General features: G+C 36.6%; 1 protein-coding gene across 3 annotated transcripts in view; it reads right to left on the bottom strand.

Annotated features, from left to right (window-relative positions):
• Nucleotides 1-21,587, bottom strand: part of USP47 (ubiquitin specific peptidase 47) — a 117,357-nt gene that overhangs the window by 57,458 nt on the left and 38,312 nt on the right. For 2 of the 3 annotated variants that reach the window (XM_001171097.6, XM_009459952.2), the window contains 4 exons: nucleotides 21,259-21,462; nucleotides 17,049-17,162; nucleotides 9,521-9,659; nucleotides 3,930-4,026 (listed from right to left, as the gene is read on the bottom strand). In XM_001171097.6, the coding sequence (XP_001171097.1) occupies nucleotides 3,930-4,026; nucleotides 9,521-9,659; nucleotides 17,049-17,162; nucleotides 21,259-21,462 (554 nt within the window). The remainder of the gene's footprint in view (nucleotides 1-3,929; nucleotides 4,027-9,520; nucleotides 9,660-17,048; nucleotides 17,163-21,258; nucleotides 21,463-21,587) is intronic. The other variant, XM_001171056.6, reaches the window with a different exon arrangement.

Below are 21,587 nucleotides of genomic sequence, written 5' to 3'. Positions count from 1 at the left end.
TTCCCTTTTTTTGAATGTTTAAAATTTTCCATAATAAAAAGCTTTTGAAAGGGAATATAAGAAAGTAAACAAAATAATAATCCAGGTAAGATTTTCACCCTCACAAACTTATGATAAACAGCAGTCTAGCCCTAGCTACAGCTACTGTCTCAATAACAAGCGAATTCCCAACTGAAGAACTTAAGATCTCATGGAAAGAAATAAGATTGAGGTACTAAAGTTGGTAATGTACCCACCAAAGTCTTTAAAATAATTCTGTATTCATAATATACACCTAAGACAAAATATTAAGTAACAACAATATTAATGTTATTTTACATCTTAAGTTAGGAGTAAGATTACTATTTCCCCACTTTTTAGTTTCAAAAGGAGGTTTGAGCTTTAATTTTTCTCTGATGCACTTTACAGACATACTAAAAGACTTTTTTTTTTCTTTTGGGAATGGCTTTCTATTAGAGTGTTCAATATTTTTCTTACTTTAGGACTGAGAAGTCACAGCTCTGTTCTCATCTTCCTTTTGTTACACACTGGCACTCCCTTCTGCCTCACAGAAGTCAATGAAGTACATTTCACCTTTTTCTTCTCAAGGCTTCCCTGCAAACACCTCTATTCAATACCTTACTTCTGCTTTAATCCTCCCCTCTTCTATTCTCAATCCCCAGCTCCCTTTTTTCTGGTTATCTTCAATAGCGGGTACTTATAACTGACATTATGAGATCAAAAATTCTCTTGTTAACTGTGAGAAAATATTGGTTAAAACAGAAAATGCTCAAATTTCTTGTGTGGGAAATTCACTAATAGGGAGGAATTACTGTAAAATAAGACTGAATTCTCACCTGTCCTTTAGTCCTGGTACAAATACCTGAAAAGGTTTTAAGTCTTGCTGGTACTTGCCGTTACTTTAGTCATCTTAGTTAGAAACTTTGGTGCATATGTGATTCTTTCCTTTCCTTTACTCCTAAGTAAAATTTGTCACTAAGCCATGTTAGTTTTCAATCTGAAATGTAACCACTGCCACCATCATCATTCTGACTCTAATATATCCATGCCTGGTTTAATAACAGATTCCTCCGGGGTTCTCTATCTTTCAAATCAATCCTGTACACTGCACTATATAAACTTTCCTAAAACAATGTATTTAACCCATCACGTACATGACTCCAAATCAAGTGGCAGGTTCTCTGTTGGCTACTACGCAAAAAGTGAAGAAAATAGGCCGGGCGCGGTGGCTCACGCCTGTAATCCCAGCACTTTGGGAGGCCAAGGCGGGCGGATCACGAGGTCAGGAGATCGAGACCATCCTGGCTAACACGGTGAAACCCCATCTCTACTAAAACTACAAAAAATTAGCCTGGCGAGGTGGCTGGCGCCTGTAGTCCCAGCTACTTGGGAGGCTGAGGCAGGAGAATGAACGTGAACCCCAGGAGGCAGAGCCTGCAGTGAGCCAAGATCACGCCACTGCACTCCAGCCTGGGCGACAGCGAGACTCCGTCTCAAAAAAAAAAAAAAAAAAGAAAAAGTGAAGAAAATAAACAAAACCCTATCCTTTTATCCTAGCACTACTCTCTGGATACTTTATCCTTTTATGCTAGGGCTACTCTCTGGATAGTCAATCCTTTTATGCTAGCTCCACTCTCTAGTCTATCCTTTTACGCTAGTGCTACTCTGTGGCTAGTCTATCCTTTCATGGTAGCGCTACTCTGTGGATAGTCTATCCTTTTCCACTAGCACTACTCTGTGGATAGTTCAATGAGGTTCTTAGTTCTACATTAAGAAACATCATGAGTGCTCTCAGGCTTTGTTTCCCCACCTGCTATAAACTTCACTCTATTCTCACAATCTCAAGGCCTTCCTTTCTGTTTGACCTGATGTCTGTCTCCTACTTCCTTACTCACCAGGATTGTCACAACGGATTTCTAGTTTCTTTTGTTTTTTGAAGACCTTTACACTTCTGGCTTCTTATGCCTTGTATGCTCTTACTGTAAATCTTTAGAGGGCTTGTTCCTGTGAAGTTCCTGGGATGTCCTCAGGGAGGCCCTTACTGTCTACTACCTGAAGCTGTGACCCTCCCCTCCTCTTCTCCTGACAATTACTCCCTCCACATTACTCAGCTTTATTTTCTACCTGGCATACATGATTCTGTGAAATGAGCTTATATATAGTTTTACCTAAGGAAGCTCTAAATGAGGTACTTTCTCTTACTCATCACTCTAATCCTTATACCTAAAAGAATGCCTAGCACACAGTAAATGTCCAATACATGTTTGCTGATGAATAGCCCTGGCTATGCTCTTAATTTCCTCTACAGTGCTGTAAATTTACAGTCCACTTTCAGAGTATTAAAACAGATGGTTAAACAAGTGCCCAGGATCCCCATTCCTATGCATACTCCCTAAAACAGGCACATTGTCCAACTATCTGGTCTGTGCTAGTTTTGAGAGCAGGCTCTGAACTCTATTAACCTCATCCTCCAGTACTCTGACAAAACTCTGGTTATGCTGATCTCCTGAAGCCCCCCGCAACACACTGTGCTTATTGGCATCCGCTAGTGCACAGGCAGAACAGAGTAGTGAATCCTGGCATCTACTAGGTGCAACTTCTAGCAGTGTGCTTTCAGGCAAAGCTATTTCTCTGTGCCTTCAGTTACCTTCTTTGTAAAATGCGGACAATAATAGCATAAAATTCATACAGTTACTATGAGAATTAAGTGAGTCTATATATAAAGTGCTCGGAACACTACCTGATACAAACAATGACTAACACTCAGGTAGCCCTTCCTATTATTCACTTTCACTTTTGACAGGTCTCCTATCTGCACAGTGTATTCTCTTTCTTCTCAACCTGGCCAAACCATATCTAGCTTCATGACCTACCTGAAGCTTACTTTCTTCTCCAAGTTTCACCAACCTTTCTGCTCTTTAAACTCTAATGGTATTTGGCTGTCTTTAAATGTTATTTAAACTATTTCAAACATATACATATTGCTATTGTAGAAAGACTTATAAATTACTCAAGAACAAAGATCTTATTACTAATTCCCTCTCTATCCACCAAGTGCCTAGCATTTAAACACTACAGGGCAATACATGCATACAGAATGACAAATACATCAACTTCTGTAAGTTCAGATAACAAGCTGACAGATTAATCTAATGGTGATATAATGTTGTTTGAGTAACACAATCAGCAATATTAAAAGTTCCAAAAATAACCTAAATACATATTTACAGTAATTTAAAGATGTTAGTGGAAAGTAACACAAAAAAAGGAAAAAAAATCAGTTTACTCATACTTAAAAGTATCCTTAAAAACTAAAAAATTATGTGTTTATCTTAAAGAAAATATACAAAGCAAAGGTGTGTTAAATGTGTCATAATAGGATATTCATAAAAATAAATGTCTGACTTCAGGGTTTACTTAAACATAGACTTCCTCCATAGAGCATTTTAAACTATCTGATGTATATGGAGTCTTTTAGAAACACACACACACACACACACGCACATGAAACAAGCTGTATTATATTTTAATTAGAAACAAAACTTGCAAGTTAAAAAAAAACTTTGGATACTTAAATTGAGAGGTGGAAGGAGAGTATGGATTTATATATTCGAATTCTCTCAAAAGCAGTTATTTATTTCTTCATAAAGGGTGTTAAGGCTACAAGAGAGGGAAGCTTTTTACCCTACATGTAAATCTCATCAATTTTATCCTTTTGCTCTCTATATACTTCTGATTCTCTCTCCGCACACATTTTTCATATACCTGTTTTTCACAAGATCTTTGTTATTACGTAAGGAAAGAAGTTATATCTTATGGTGTGAGAAATGCCCCAAACTTTAAAATAACTGCAAGAAGATAAATTTTGTTAAAAGTGATATTTTCATTCTTAAATCAATTTTATTTATACAATTTTTTTGAATACTCACTTATATAATGCATTCCTAAATTCAGGAGTCATAAAAAGTGTTTGCAAAAGGCTATTCAAATAGCAAGTCATTGCTTGGTTTACTAGTCCCACATATCCTTTAAAGAGAAAATACAAATATACATTAATCAGCATTTACATTAAAAATAACAAAAACATAATAAGAATTTAATTCACAGTAAAGATTCAGAGGTTAAAGTTACTACTCATTTAGAAATTATTTCAATTTGTTCAATAGCACCTAAGAAAAGATCCCTTTTCTAATATGTGCTCTAAGTAAGCTTTGTTTTGCAGAAAATGTCAGGATACCTTGTTATAGATATGTCCAGAGGTACACATGGAGATTATATGACATTAACATTTTAAGAGTAATATGTTCAGTAAAGTATGTGTTACTGGCATAGACATAAACTTTTTCCCCCAAAATCTAAACGTTTAAACATATTAAACTTTTAAACATATTAAACTAGATTATAATGGAAAAGTATAAACATATTCACTTTAAACAGCATCACACACATCCAGTGTAGAAAGACTATACAGAACCAGTTATCCCTGTCATCAAGCCCTATAAACCAATTTCTGTAAGAATGAATAACATATGAGATAAATTCACTACATGCAAACTCACAAAAGCTGAGACTCTAAGTAATGCAGAGTGACTTCATCTGTTTCAACAAGCCTGTCAATGAAATTCTATAGATCAGCATGCTGTGCAAAGGGTGATATGTATCCACACCATCTGTACTTATATGATTCCAAGAAAAGACCAAGCATGGTAGCTATCTGCTTTTCACTTTGTACTAAGGTTCAAGCTTTTATTTTTTTCACCTTTATTTTAAGAACCGTGTATGCATGGGTGGTTTATATCTTAATCTACATCATTGCATTATTTTAAACTGCTTCTATTCCAGACTATTCCCCACTTGAGTTGTTCTCATAGGATCCTATATTTAATCCGTATTAGAGCCTTTATCTCACTGTTTTGTAACGACCCATTTGCTTATATGTCTCCCCCATCAGACTGTGAAAGCAGGGATTGAATCTGATTTCTATCTCTCCTATTACTTAGCACAGCAGCAGATGCACATGAGAGGGCAATGTGTATGACTTACAAGTAACACAAGTTTGTATGGTATCTAAGCTGATTATTAATAATAATAAACATTGTTTCATTAGTTCATACAAACAGACCCTTTCCCACAAACAACAGCAATGTGTCCAGGAGACCAGGTTGTTCTGTATCTTCTTCTGAGCTGAGGCTGCCCTGGGATTTCCTTTCTTCTCCGTCCTCCTCCTCCCAATTCCTCTACAGTCTGGGGGAGAACCAATCTACTTGGAGCCTTACAAGGTAAATGAATACTACTATCATCCTTTGTGTACATACACATCAATCATGTATCACTTGTTTGTGACCTTGTTTCCCTTTACTGGGCTTAAAAAAATGTTTTTGGGGTAGGCTTGAGAAGAGAAGAAGAGAGTAATGGCAATTAATTTTTGCCATAGCTCTTTATTTTACCATCAGGTATAAAAATCACATATGACTCTATGATCTTTTGTACTTGATTTGGCACCATATTTAAACAGAATGAACACTGTGTCACATAAATGTACTATTTTCCAAAAGTATGACAATTTTGGTGACACTATTAAAAGGGCTAATGAATTAACAGAAACCTTTCTCATTATGCATTGTCTAAATCAACAAACTTCAAATGGCAGCTATTATCAAGTGGATTCCACATCTGAAATAGTTATGAATCAATATTTTTAGTATAAGTCAGTAAGCAAGAAGAATATGAGAACATATACCATCCAGTAGAGGGCACATGCAAAAAGAAATCCTAAACAGAACCAACCACTAAAGAAGGAGAAATCAAACAGGCCCAGTGAAGTGGAATCAAATAGGCCAACTCCTGAAGTAGATAAAAAGGCTGTTAAAAAAACTGGCCAAAGACAGGTATCATGGATTTAGTTTCTAATCACTTGTAAGTTCACATTAGCCTTCAATCTACTCCTTATTTCTCCCCAACCCACCATCTCCTATCAACAGTGGCTGGCTACCAGTGGGAAGTGGTAGGAAAGAGACAGGAAAGAGTATGTTGAATACCCAAACCCATTGCTTTACTGAGAAATGTGTTTCTAGAGCCCTAAGTTAAAATCATGAGAGCATTTTCTAATAAGAACATTTCACACATGGTGCCAAAATTTATAATAATTTCTTAAGGAAATGCAAACTCGATGGTTTGATTAAATAATTTTATCTGATACAATAATTTCTGAACACAACCCCTGATAAAATAATTTCTGAACACAACCACCTTGGATGCTTATAGAGTAACTCAGGAAGGCAGGACCCCTAGAACACTGGAGGAAAATGTACAGGTAGGGAAAGGGAGTGGAGTAGAGGTGTGTGAGGAACAGTAAATGCGAACAAAGACTATGATTACATGGCAATGTATAGCAAAGACTTCTAAAAATATTTTTTAAAGTAAACTTCAACTTACTAATATAATTTCTGGGAATTTTTATCTTTAGGAAATAATCAGAGATGAAAACAAAAATGTATGTGTAAGAATTTTCATAATAATATCAGCAATATTAATAATTACAGTTTAAATATCTGAACCTATAAAATGAAACTATTTTTCAGCCATTTAAAGCCCCATATTAAAATACTATTTAGTAACATTAAAAAATACTCCTCATATAGTATTAAGTGAAAAACATTAATTAAAAATCTACTCATGATTCCCCATTTTCTGAAAAGTACACATATAGAGGAAAGATAAGATAAAAATATGCAAAATTGCTAGAAGTGGTGCCAGTAGTACTGTAAATTATTTTCACTTTTTTATTTTATAGTAAGACAATGACATGTATTTTAATATATTTGTATAATCAAAGAAAGAGCGTTTTAAAAAAGCATGTCTTAGTCTCAAGGAATTCACGGGCCTCAGAGAGCCACAGGAAGTTGAAGTTAGTACAAGCAAAGTAGGAGTTCTGTAAATACTTGGTGCAAAAATGACTGAATCAATTGTCAGAAGACAAAGCAAATATCTCAAGAATCTTGATTTGTTAAATCTGGAACTCTCTCACAGTGTTTCAGCTATCTCAGAATAATGTAGCTATCTCAGAAAAATAAGAAACAAAATGCAATTTCTTCCAGCCTACTACAGAGCAGCTATATCAGCATTTTGGGAAGTAATGCCTTGGAACCTACATTTTTCTTTTTTATTTTTTTGAGATGGAGTCTCCTTCTGTTGCCCAGGCTGGAGTGCAGTGGCTCAATTTCGGCTCACTGCAACCACCTCCTGGGTTCAAGCGATTCTCCTGCCTCAGCCTCCCGAGTAGCTGGGATTACAGGCACCTGCTACCACGGTCAGCTAATTTTTGTATTTTTAGTAGAGATGGGGTTTCACCATGTTAGCCAGGCTGGTCTCAAACCCTGACCTCAGGTGATCTGCCCACCTCGGCCTCCCAAAGTGATGGGATTATAACAGTGAGCCACTGTGCCCGGCTGGAACCTGCACTTTTAACAAGTACCCCCAAAGTTAATTTTAAAGAAATTAAAATCTGAGAATCACTACTCTAGATAGTGTAATGGGAAACAGTTTAATTACCTCCTATTATCTGAAATCAAAGATAATTTTGTATTTTTTTTATTGTGGTTGTTTGCTACAAAAAGTTCTACTGATAGAAATGAATCCTAAATACCAAACATAATCAGGTTTTACTATTATTTCCAGAACAAATAAACCATTAAAGCTGCACAATAACTAGCTATGAGGAAATTATTCTAAATTCTAATTACAAAATATAGTAAATGAAAGATTACAGATGACATTAAAACAAAACCTGGAGTTGGGCACCATGGCTTCTACCTGTAATCCCAGCTACTTGGGAGGCTGAGTCAGGAAGATCGCTTTGAGACTAGCCTGGGCAACATAGTAAGACCTCATCTCCAGAAAAATTTAAAAGCCAGGCGTTGTGATGCACACCTGTATTCCCCGCTACTTGGGAGGCTGAGGCAGAAAGATTACTCAAGACTAGCCTGGGCAACATAGTGAGACCTCATCTCTACAAAAATTTAAAAGACAGGCATTGTGGTGCACACCTGTAGTCCTAGCTACTTGGGAGGCTGGGGTGGGAGGATCGCTTGAGCCTAGGAGTTCGAGGCTGCAGTGAGCTATGATCTTACAACTGCACTCCAGCCTGGGTGACAAAGCAAGACTCTAATCTCTATAACATAATAATAAAATTAAAAATAAGAAATCTGCAATGTAACACTATAGTGTTCTTTTTACACTGATATTTGTAATGTAATATTTAAAATCACCTGTTTTGAAGTTCTAAGAGTAAAGTTTCTGAAGCCATACTTAGCATGAAACACCATTAATGAGATATGCAATCAAAGGCTTCTCTGAACCCGTTTTCATTTCCTTCAACATAAAACATACTATCTATTGCAAAGATTTGTTTTAAGATGAAATAATATGTAAATTTATCAAGATTTATTCATTAGGCGATTAAACAATCTTGTACGTAAATAAACCTTTGCATAAAAAAGCCATTTTACTTGCTCAATAAAGTGAAAAAATTAAAAAACATAGGCTTAATCGTATTGAGAAAAAAAGAAATTTCAAAATGACATGATTCATTTCAAGCACTAAAATGAATAAACTAAAAGATAACACAACAGACCCATAAAATAAGCATGGCCCATGTGCTTCAAAATGGAAGTACTGTAAAAGTAGACAACACAGACTTTCCTTTCTGGAGGAAGTCCACTTTAAAAATTTCAGAGTATAGTCAAAATAGAAAATTATTAAAAGAAGTCTTGAATTTTTTATTTATTATTATTATTTTTTTTTAACTTGAGACAGGGTCTCAATCAATCACCCAAGCTGAGTATAGTGGCACCATCATGGCTCACTGCAACCTAGACCTCCTGGGCTCAAGCAATCCTCCCACCTAAGCCTCCTGAGGAGCTGGGACTACAAGCAACAGCGACCATGCCCAGCTAATTTTTTTATTTTGATTTTTGTAGAGATGGTGTCTGGCTAGGTTGCCCAGGCTGGTCTCCAACTCCCGGGCTCAAGCAATCTTCCTGCCTTGGCCTTCCCAAAGTGCTGGGATTATAGGTGTTAGCCACTGTGCCCAGTACACCTATAATCCCAGCTACTCAGGGGACTGAGGTGGGAGGATTGATTGAGTCCAGGAGTTCAAGACTGCAGTGAGCCATCATCATGCTTCTGTGCTCCAGCTTGGGCAACAGAGCAAGACTCTGTCTCAAAAAAAAAAAAAAAAAAAGAAAAGAAAAGAAAAAAGAAAAGAAAAGTCTTCCTTAAAAACATAATATTCAATAATGTTTACGTTATTATTAAATAGTGGCAGCAGCAATACAGTAGAAACGAGTGGGTTGAAGGAAAAGTAAACCACATACTTCTTCTAACTTTGCGGCTGCTAGCTAGTGCTCCTGCTCTAGGTCTCAGTTTTCTTATCCATAAAATAAGAGGATTAGGCTTGAAATCGCTAAGATTACTTTGGATCTAATGCCCTATGATTTTATGAAAATACAACAAATCTTACCAGTTTCTGATTTATTCAAAATAGATGAGTAGGAGTAGCTTTGGCTGACATAATCACTGGTAGAACCCACAGAACCTTCTCTTGGAAGCGGACCTATAAACCTGTCATGAACACTGTCTTCCCCAGCACTGGAATCCTCCTAAAATGCAACATATTCAAATAGTTAGTAAATAGCAAATGTTGCTGAAACAACAGCATTCACCATTTCCTGTAGGAAGGTTTGAATGATGCCTGATACAAAACACTTTGGAAAGGTGCTCATGTCCCCTTCCAAAGTGTTACTTTCTAAATTTTCTTTCAAATTTTCTGTTTACATGAGAGAAGATTTTTGGTACTAATAAACGAAAAGTACCATTGTACTCCGTGATGACAGTCTATCATTCATTTTTATATCATCCTTGCCACGTAGGCCTAGCACATAGGGGACACACAATTATTGTTGGTGAGATGGATAGTTTCCTACTGTCTCTGACAAGAAACTTCATTTTAATAAGGAAGATGCTGAAAAGGATTAAGGGACATAAAAGCAGCACAAGCAATTAGAACAGAACTGAAGAATTCTTATGCATTTAAAAACATGAATCCCTGAACTGTGAATCCAGAGTTCCCTAAATTAATAGCTATTTTAGATTTCAATGTCACTCAGACTAATCAAAATCTTCTCATGATGTCATAAAACTAAATGATGCAATTAATGAAGATCAGAGAGCATATTCTGTTACTGCTTCAGTACAGATGGACTGTGTTTAATTACTGTCTAGTATCCAGACAGGCATTGTTAATCACAATAAACTTCTAAATGAAAAGCATCAAACAGAACAATCTTTCCTGAGCAAAGCGTCATTAAACAGAAGGATTCTGAAAAAGTCTCAGCCTGTAAAAGAGTGAGGTAAATCAGACCAGGTTTTCTTAATCTTTTTTTGGCATTTTAATTTTTTAAATTATTGTTTTTTCAACTTTTAAGTTCAGGTGTACCTGCGCAGGATGTGGTTTGTTACCCATGTAATGTGTGCCATGGTTGTTTGCTGCACAGATCATCCCATCACCTAGGTATTAAGTCCAGTATCCCTTAGCTATTCTTCCTAATGCTCTCCCTCACAACATGCCCCAGTGTGTGTTGTTCCCTCCCTGTGTCCACGTGTTCTCATCATTCAGCTCCCACTTATAAGTGAGAACATGTAGTGTTTGGTTTTCTGTTCCTGTGTTAGTTTCCTGAGAATAATGACTTCCAGCTCCATCCATCTCCCTGCAAAGGACATGATCTCGTTAGTTGTTACGGCTGCATAGTATTCTGTGGTGTATATGAACCATATTTTCTGTATCCAGTCTATCACTGATGGGCATTTAGGTTGATTCCATGTCTTTATTATTGTGAATAGTGCTGCAGTGAACATATGCGTGCATGTATCTTTATAACAGAATGATTTCTACTCCTTTGCCTATATACTCAGTAATGGGACTGCTGGGTCAAATGGTATTTCTGCCTCTAAGTCTTTGAGGAATGACCACATTATTTTCCACAATGATTGAACTAATTTACTCTCCACAACCTTGCCAGCATCTTTTGTTTTTTGACTTTTTAATAACTGCCATTCTGACAGGTGTGGGATGGTATCTCATTGCGGTTTTGATTTGCATTTCTCTAATGATCAGTAATGTTAAGCTTTTTTTCATGTTTGTTGGCTGCATGTATATCTTCTTTTGAGAAATGTCTGTCCATGCCCTTTGCCTACTTTTTAATGGGTCTGTTTTTTTCTCGTAAATTTAAGTTCCTTGTAGATTCTGGATATTAGATCTTTGTCAGATGGATAGATTGTAAAAATTTTCTCCCATTCTGTAGGCTGTCTGGTCATTCTGGTGATAGTTTCTTTTGCTGTGTGGAAGCCCTTTAGTTTAATTAGATCCATTTGTCAATTTTTGCTTTTGTTGCAATTGCTTTTGGCATTTTCATCATGAAATCTGTGCCTGTACCTATGTCCTAAATAATATTGCCTAGATTTTTTTCTAAAGTTTTGTATAGTTTCGGGTTTTACATTGAAGTCTTTAATCTGTCTTAAGTTAATTTTTGTTTATGGTGTAAGGAAGGAGTCCAGTTTCAATTTCCTGCCTATGGCTCACCAGTTCTCCCAGCACCATTTATTAAATAGAGAATCCTTTCCTCGTTGCTTTTGTCTGGTTTGTTGAAGATCAGACAGTTGTAGATGTGTGGTCTTATTTCTGAGTTCTCTGTTCTGTTCCATTGGTCTATGTGTCTGTTCTTTTACCAGCAGTATGATGTTTTGATTACTGTAGCCTTGCAGTATAGTTTGAACTTGGGTAGCATGATGCCTTCAGCTTCGTTCTTTTTGTTTAGGATTGTCTTGGCTATTCAGGCTCTTTTTTGGTTCCATATGAATTTTAAAATAGATTTTTCTAATTATGTGAAGAATGTCAATGGTAGTTTAATGGGAATAGCACTGAATCTATAAATTACTTTGGACAGTATGGCCATTAACAAGATATTGATTCTTCCTATCCATAAGCATGGAATGTTTTCCCATTTGTTTGTATCTTCTCTGATTTATTTCAGCAGTTTATAGTTCTCCTTGAAGGTGTCCTTCACTTTCCTTGTTAGCTGTATTCCTGGGTATTTTCTTTCTGTAGCAATTGTGAATGGGAGTTCATTCGTGATTTGGCTCTCTGCTTGCCTGTTGTTGGTATACAGGAATACTAGCAATTTCTGCACACTGAATTTGTATCCTGAGACTTTGCTGAAGTTGCTTATCAGCTTAAGCTGATTTTATGAAAATACATCATAAGACGATGGGGTTTTCTAGATCCAGGATCATGTCATCTGCAAACAAAGATAATCTGACTTCTTCTCTTCCTATGTGAATACCTTTTATTTCTTTTTCTTGCCTGATTGCCCAGGTCAGAACTTCCAATACTATGTTAAATAGGAGTAGTAAAAGAGGGCATTCTCGTTTTGTGCCAGTTTTCAAGGGGAATGCTTCCAGCTTTTGCCCATTCAGGATGATATTGGCTGTGGGCCTGTCATATATGATTCTTGCTATTTTGAGTATATTCCTTCAATTCCTAGTTTATTGAGAGTTTTTAACATGAAGGGATAATGAATTTTACTGATGGCATTTTCTGCATCTTTTGAGATAATCATGTGTTTTTTGTCTTTAGCTCTGTTTATGGGATGAATCGCATTTATTGATTCGCATATGTTGAACAAACCTTGCATCCTGGGAATGAAGCCAACTTGATCATGTGGATAAGCTTTTTGATGTGCTGCTGAATTCAGTTTGCCAGTATTTTATTAAGGATTTTTGCATCGATGTTCATCAGGGATACTGGCCTTAAGTTTTCTTTTCTTGTTGTATCTCTGCCAGGTTTGGGTATGAGGATGAGGCTGGCCTCATACAAAGAATTAGGGAGGAGTTCTTCCTTTTCAATTTTTTGGAATAGTTTCAGTAGAAATGGTACCAGCTCTTCTTTGTACCTCTGGTAGAATTCAGCTGTAAATCTGTTTGGTCCTGGGCTTTTTTTGATTGGTAGGCTATATATTACTGCCTCAATTTCAGAATTTTTAATTGGTCTATTTAGAGACTCAATTTCTTCCTAGTTCAGTCTTGGAACGGCGTATGTGTCCAGGAATTTATCCATATTTTCTATTTTATGTGCACAGAGATGTTTATAGTATTCTCTGATGGTTTTTCGTATTTCTGTTGGGTCAGTGGTGATATCCCCCTTATCGTTTCTGATTGTGTTTATTTGATTCTTCTCTCTTTTCTTATTAGTCTAGCTAGCAGTTTATCTATTTTATTAATTTTTTCAAAAAACCAACTCCTGGATTTGTTGATTTTTGAAAGGTTTTTCGTGTCTCTATCTATCTCCTTCATTTCTGTGCTGATTTTGGTTATTTCTTGTCTTCTGCTAGCTTTGGGGTTTGTTTGCTCTTGGTTCTCTAGTTCTTTTAGTTGTAATGTTAGGTTGTTAACTTGACATCTTCCTAGCTTTTTGATATGGGCATTTGGTGCTATAAATTTCTTTCTTAACCCTGCTTTAGCTGCATCCCAGAAATTCTGGTATGTTATCTCTTTGTTCTTATTAGTTTCAAAGAACTTCTTGATTTCTGCCTTAATGTCATTATTTACTCAAGAGTCATTTGGGAGCAGGTTGTTCAATTTTGTAGTCATGTGGTTTTGAGTGAATTTCTTGAGTTCTAGTTTGATTGTGCTGTGGTCTGAGAGTCTGTTGTAATTTCAGTTCTTTTGCATTTGCTGAGGAGTGTTTTACTTCTGATTATGTGATCAGTTTTAGAGTAAGTGCTGTGTGGTGATGAGAAGAATGTATATTCTGTTGTTGTGGGGTGGAGAGTTCTGTAGATATCTATCAGGTCCACTTGATCCAGAGCTGAGTTTAGGTACTGAATATCTTTGTTAATTTTCTGTTTCGATGATCTGTCTAATACTGTCAGTGGGGTGTTAAAGTCTCCCATTGTTATTGTGTGGGAGTGTAAGTCTCTTTTGTTGGTCTCTAAGAACTTGCTTTATGAATCTGGGTGTTCCTGTATTGAGTGCATATATATTTAGGATAGTTAGCTCTTCTTGTTGGATTGAACCCTTTACTATTATGTAATGCCCTTGTCTTTTTTTATCTTTGTTGGTGTAAACTCTGTTTTGTCAGAAACTAGGATTGCGACTCCTGCTTTTTTCTGTTTTCCATTCACTTGGTAAATTTTCCTCCATCCCTTTATTTTGAGCCTATGTGTGTCTTTGCACATGAGATGGGTCTCTTGAAGACAGCATACTGATGAGTCTTGACTCTTTATTCAGCTTGCCATTCTGTGCCTTTTAATTAAGGCACTTAGTCCATTTACATTTAAGGTTAGTAATATTATGTGCAAATTTGATACTGTCATCATGATGCTAGCTGGCTATTTTCCTGGCTTATGTGGTTGCTTGATAGTGTCACTGGTCTGTGTACTTCAGTGTATTTTTGTACTGGCTGGTAACAGTTTTTCCTTCCCATATTTAGTGCTTTCTTCAGGAGCTCTTGCAAGGCAGGCCTAATGGTGATGAATTCTCTCAGCATTTGCTCGTCTGAAAAGGATCATATTTTTCCTTTGCTCATGAAACTTAGTTTGGCCAGATATGAAATTTTGGGTTGGAAATTCCTTTCTTTAAGAATGTTGAATATTGGTCCCTAATCTCTTCTGGCTTGTAGGGTTTCCACTGAGAGGTCTACTGTTTGTCTGTTTGTAGGTGACCTGGCCTTTCTCTCTGGTTACCCTTAACATTTTTTATTTCATTTTGACCTTGGAGAGTCTGATGATTATTGTCTTGGGGTTAATCTTCTCATGGTGTATCTTACTGGGGTTCTCTGCATTTCCTGAATTTGAATGTTGGCCTGTCTTGCTAGATTAGGAAAGTTCTCCTGGATGACATCCTTAAGTATATTTTCCAACTTGGTTCCATTCTTCCTGTCTCCTTCAGGTACCCCAATCAGTTGTACGTTCGGTCTCTTTACATAATCCCATATTTCTTGGAGGTTTTGTTCATTCCTTTTCATTCTTTTTTCTCTATTCTTGTCTGCCTGTCTTATTTCAGAAAGACAGTCTTCAAGCTCTAAGATTCTTTTCTCTACTTGGTCTATTCTGCTATTGATACTTGTCATTGCACTGTGAAGTTCTTGTAGTGTGTTTTTCAGCTCTATCAGGTCAGTAATGTTCCTCTCTGAACTGGCTATTCTGGCTGTCAGCTCCTGTATTATCACGATTCTTAGCTTCTTTGCATTAGGTTACAACATGCTCCTTTAGCTCAGCAAAGTTTGTTATTACCCACCTTCTAAAACCTCCTTCTGTCAATTCAGCCATCTCAGCCTCAGCCCAGTTCTGTGCCCTTGCTGGAGAGGCACTGCGGTCATCTGGAGAAGAGGCATTCTGGCTTTTTGAGTTTTTGACATTTTTGTGTTGATTCTTTCTCATCTCTGTGGGCTTATCTACCTTTGATCTTAGAGGTTGCTGACCTTTGAATAGGGATTGTGTGGGGTCTTTTCTGTTGATATTATTGTTATTATTTTCTGCTTATTTGTTTTACTTTTAACAGTCAGGCCACTCTTCCATAGGGCTGCTGCAGTTTGCTGGGGGTCCACTCCAGACCCTAGTTGCCTCAGTTTTTCCCATACCTGGAGGTATTACCAGTGAAGGCTGTGAAACAGCAAAGATGGCAGCCTGCTCCTTCTTCTGGAAACTCTGTCCCAGGGGGTCCTGAACTGTTGCTGGCCTGAATGCACCTGCAGGAAGTTGCTGAAAACCCGTTGGGAGCCAATTCCAAGCCAGTGCGTCTTAGCTTGTGAGGTGCTGTGGAAGTGGGGCCTGCAGAACAATGCTGCTTGGATCCCTGGATTCAGCCCCCTTCCTAGGGGTATTTATGTATGGACTTCCCACCTTGTTGGGGATCCTGGGGTCAGAGTATGTAAAACTCCTGGGGTCTATATGTGTGCCCGAGTGGCTGCTCTACCAAGATTCCACATAGCTCTGTGTATTGGACCCAAGACCCTGGTGGCGTGGGCTCCTGAGGGGATCTCTTGATCTTAGGATTGCAAAGATCCATGAAAGTAGTGTGGTTTCCTGGGCAGAGTCATACAATCATTCACAGCTTCCCTTGGCTGGGGGTGGGGATTCCTTTGGCTTTGTGTCTCTCCTGGGTGGGCCATCGCCCCACCCTGCTTTTCTTCATTCTTTTTGAGTTGAGTTGTTTGCCTAATCAGTCTCAATGCGAGAACTTGGATATTTCAGTTGAATGTGCTGTATTCACTCTCCCCTTTCACTCCTCTCAATGAGTACTGTGGACCGCAGCTGTTTCTAATCGGCCATCTTGGCCCCTCCCTCTTACTCTTTTTTAACTCATGTCCTCTACAACGCACTGAGAGAAAAAAAAAATCTCTGGTGGAATAGCCCTCAAATTGGGAGTTACTGCATTAGATATCTCTAAGGCAACTGGGCTGAACAGGAAAGTCTACTGAAATGTGAATTGGGATAAACATTAAAAGAATAGAAGTGAAACATTTAATGTATACACCAGTCATTCCAAAAAAGGTGGCAGGTTAGGGGAGGAAGTGAGAACGGAAATGACCTTCTTGCAGATACTGAAAAACCTGATGAAAACCACCAAAGATTTACAGCAACCAAGCAAATGCTTAAACAAAGGAAGGGTCACTACTGAAACACAGGAGATCTTTGTGGCACTTTGACTTATCCTAGACCCACCCCCATCCCTGGTGTGGCAGTGGTCTTAAAGAGAGCAGTATATGTTAAATCCAAGGCGGCAACAGACTGTATACACAAATAATGTTGCTGTGGATGTCCAGTGTAACTATGTTATTCTACACACTTATAACAAACCAACATAAAATGAAAAAATATTAATTTATTACACAAATTACAAAACACATCTTATTTCCTTTGGGAAACTGCATCCTCAAGTAGTAGGTGACAGTGCACAAAAATTATAAATATGGGGCTTTCTAAGTAGCTTACCAGCAGTATTTGAGGTTGTTCACCATCTTTATCTGTCAAATGCAGAAAGTTCTTTTTTCCTGGCTCAAAATTAGCGTCGAGAAGTGACTTGTCGCTGGTATGATCCAGTGGTGCCTATGGACATAAAACATAATATTTCAGATTATGAGAAACATAAAATAAGTAATCTGTAAATAGATACATATCTACATTTAAATAGTATTTTTTTAGTAATGATCTGGTAAAATTCTCTTCATCTAGGCTTGGAATTAACTCATTTATTCATTAACTGGAATAGCTAAGCCCAGTAACAGTGCATACACTGATAGGTATCCCAGAGACTCACATTCCCCAACATCTAACAAACTAAAAAGAGAAAAGGTAAAAGTTAAGAGGTAATGTTAAGCACTACATACACATAAAAAGAATCTATAAACATTTCTCTTTCCATGTTCTATACAATATATGCAATATGATATTTAATGGGGTTTCAAGAAAATTGACCAAAGATAATTTTACATAACTAAAAACCAAAATGTTTTGATATATAAATATGATGAAAAATACCAGATAAGCAACATACTAAGCAACCCAACCAAAATAATTATGTAACATAATTATGTAATGTAACAAAAATAAAACTAATGTAGTATATAATATAGCCTTTAGAAAGACTCCTTAAGGAAAAGCCTGTCCCAGTAAATGATACCTATTTCAAATGTACTGCTAGGATTCAGAGGACCCAGGGGGTATGGAAGTGACTGTGATCAGACCTTTGAAAATTAAACATCTAAGAGTCAAGTCTTCACCTAACTTATATGGTAGGGCAATTTCAATTCTAGCTGTCATTCTAATATACTCTAGTTGGTGGATGAGAGAGGAAACTCTGTATGCCCCAAGCCCTACTCACTCACTCCAGACTGCTGTTGAGAAAAATGAGGGAGTAGAGATAAACATCTTTAAAACTGTTTTGTTACATTAAGAAATGTTTTTAATGTTTCAAAGACATGGGCAGAGTCTCCTTATACTCATTTTATGAAAATGCCTTTATTTCTTAGGAAATTAACACTGATTAACGTTGTATAAAAGTGCAGGTACTGAGGACAAAAAAATTAACTGTAAGAGATTCTGCTACTTACTATCTGTGTGACTTTGGAAAGTTATTTCACTTCCCCATGACTCAGTTTCTTCACCTATGAGGGTGTAGTAGCATCTACCTCATAGAGTAGTTATTAATATAAGGATTAAAAAAGATTACATTTGTACAGAGCTTAGAATACTATAAACACAGTAAGTGCAAAAGACGTGTTAAGTAAATAAAACAGCGAATATATTATCTACCTCTTAACTTTGGCTCACATCTATCAATCCACAAGAAAAACAGGACATAGAAAACCTGAAGCTAAAAGTAGCCACACGGAGGGAAGAAAGGGATTGCTGGGTTCCTTAAAGTCACTGGTGGGACATGATCAGATCACACAGCTGAAATACACAGGGGTTTTACCTCAGTAAGTGTCTGTATACAAGGTGGTGGGTAGCTAAATGGGCTTAGTTTTCTGAGGAGTATCCATTCAGTACTACGCAGTAAGCAGGAGAAAGTAGTCATATTTGTAGAAATGTACAGGAGGCAAATAAAACTACAGAAATAGAGCTCGAGTACAGTAATAGCTAAAAAGAAAGAAACAGGTAATCCTGACATACAGCTATTTAAAGCTATTGTGGAAGATAATTTAACAAATGCTTTTTGAATGCCTAGAAGGAATGTTTATGGAGGATATGAAATTTATACGAGGTTCCTGTAATGAAAATGCTGACATTGGAAATGGAAAGACACAGATGAGTAACACCTATAACAAAAAGGAACTATAAGTGGTGCAGCCAAAGGGCATAGGAGGTCAAAGAGAAAAAAATTACTTTTAAAGCGGCATGAGGAAACACTGAGTAAGGCTTTTTAAGGGAAAAAGATGAATAGCACCTGGGAAGACACCTAGGACAGTACACAACTATCCTTTAAATTGAAAAAGGACAACACTGGAAATTATGTGGTGATGTACCAGAAAGTGTTCAAAGTCTCAGATTAAATATTGTTTATCTTTCTATGTCTTGTCCGACTACCAATTTTACTGGTTAATTTCAGTTTAAAACATTAGTTCTATATTTTTTAAAAAACAAATATATTATGGAATAAAAAGCATAATATGATTTTAAGGGCAAATCAGGCAACATCAAACATCTTTGATTCTCCTGTGGAACCAACTTAAAATATGTACTCCAAATACCATAGGATACACATTCAACTTCACTGACTGTTAGAGGTATTTTTCTAGAAAACTTCAGACAGAAAAATATGGAAATCTATGTTAAGAAAACAAATCAATCCAGTATCTGGGATTTAAGAGTATGAAGCCTTAAAGAACCAATAGTAGCTTGTCTTAGATTTTTAATCAGTGGGCAATGAGCAGTGATTGATGGTTACTGAACTAGAAGGTGACATAAGTGCTACAACTTTAGATGATTGAAAATAATTCTAACTATTATGTAGGGTGAATTTGGACAGAGAGAAAGGAAACAAAAAAGGCTATCTAGAATACTATTCTAATAACGCAGATGAGATCCAACTCAATGGTCTCCTTCCTTAACCACACTCCCATGCAAAAGTGATCAGTACCTCTGCTATGTTCTGAGTGTTTATGTCTCCCCAAAATTCACATGCTGAAACCTAATCCCCAATGCAATGATATTAAGTGTTGGGGCCTTAGGAGCTGATTAGGGCTCAAGGATGGAGTCCTCATGAATGGAATCAGTGTCCTTATAAAAATGGTCCAAGGACAGATGTCTATCAAGGATTCCTAGAAATTTTTTTAATAATTGCAATTGTTTATTTTGGTAGTAAACATTAATACAAGATTAGGTCAAATGATGACCTAAGAAGATGTCTACCAATAATCCTCCCCTAAAGTCCATAAAATGTCAAAAAAGAGCATGCTTAGCAAACCAAAAATTTTGAGAAATTAAAAAATAGAAAACAGACAGGATCAGATCTATGGAAAAATAAAACTAAGGGGAACCACAGCCCAAAGATCCTATAAGAGAAGACTACTGTGGAGATAAAGGTAGTAAGGAACTTCAGACTAAGGTCAAGACATAGAGGCCAGGAAACAGCTAAAAGTGAGCAAGTAGGAAAAGGCATTCTGATCAGTTTAGTATCTCCTCTCTTCTTCTCCTTGGACTACGTAGCAGACAGCAGGGCTTATTTCCTGTCAGGGTAAAGAGTGGGCACTGTGACCGGAGAGGTAGCACAGTGCTGTCTAACAAGGTACTGATCAGCTCCTAACCCTAAAGAGTCAGAAGCCAGCCAATCCCAGAACAAGTATAAACACATCACACCTAGCAGCACATCTCACCCTTTTTCCACAACAAGCAAGAACTAAATATGGTAAGTTTAATCAGCATCCACAGAGAAGTGAACAGAGATTCTCAAATATAAAGATGAGCAGAAAATAAAAATCACTAAATATTTAAAGAAATGCTACACCATGAAAGAGAGAAACTAAATATAATGGATAAGGGATAAATAATTAAGGAAACAGTTAATAGAACAGACGACTAAAATTAGAAAGTATACCCTCAAAGAGATCTGACAAGACTGCAGTCGTTAAAAATGTTTTTAAGCTTAAGAGTTAAAAGTCAAAAGCTACACATGTTCATACAAAGAAAAATAAACATACAAAAAAGTTGCCCAGAAATGCACATAGACACACAAATAAAAAGAAATAGTCAGCTAGAGATAATCTTGGTTAACACTGTAATGTATGAGGCATATATGCTTCTATTTTTCTTACTATGAATATTTTTCTTCTTTTCCAAAAATCAGATCATAAAATATGATTTTACAATCTTTTTTCATGGAATAATATAAGATATCATCATTCTGTTCAGTAAATATAGAAATTTTTCTTTAGTTGAGACAATATTATGAGAGTCACCTTTCATGAATGAAAAAACTGATGAAATGACATTATGTAAACTTTAGGATGAGCAAATGTTAAATCCAGAATGGAGGCAAAGGAAGAAGAAGGATCCAATTACTGAGCTGCACATAGGCTCTTACTGTAGTTGTTATACTTTTGTTTATGATTTTAAAAGAGTTCCAGGATTTAACATTATCATTAGTAACAACAACAACAATGGCTATAATAACATTTTTAGAAGCTTAAGTCTAGGATTTTACCATATCAGCAGTATTGATTCCATTTCCCCACACCAAGTCAAAGGTTCCATTTATGTAGCCTACTTTGTTGGCCACATCTTCAAAGAGCTTTCTGACTGGAGTAGATGCTGGTAAATTTAAAGTGATCCGTTCATTCACTGTCTTTGAATTAGTAGTATCTTGTATAATACATAAGACTCTAGGTTCTTCAGCAGCATTTTCTATCTGAAATTTTAAGAAAAATATGACTTTATATATTATCTTTAAAGCAAAACAAAAGTATAATTAGCTATAAAATTTTATGATTAAATGTAAAAGACCTCAGGAAATACTAAGTATTTTCTCTGTGC

This window comes from Pan troglodytes, chromosome 9, assembly GCF_028858775.2.
Source record: "Pan troglodytes isolate AG18354 chromosome 9, NHGRI_mPanTro3-v2.0_pri, whole genome shotgun sequence".
In the NCBI taxonomy this organism is placed as follows: domain Eukaryota; kingdom Metazoa; phylum Chordata; class Mammalia; order Primates; family Hominidae; genus Pan; species Pan troglodytes.
Note: the sequence above shows the minus strand (reverse complement) of the source record. Positions and strands in the feature narration are given on the sequence as shown.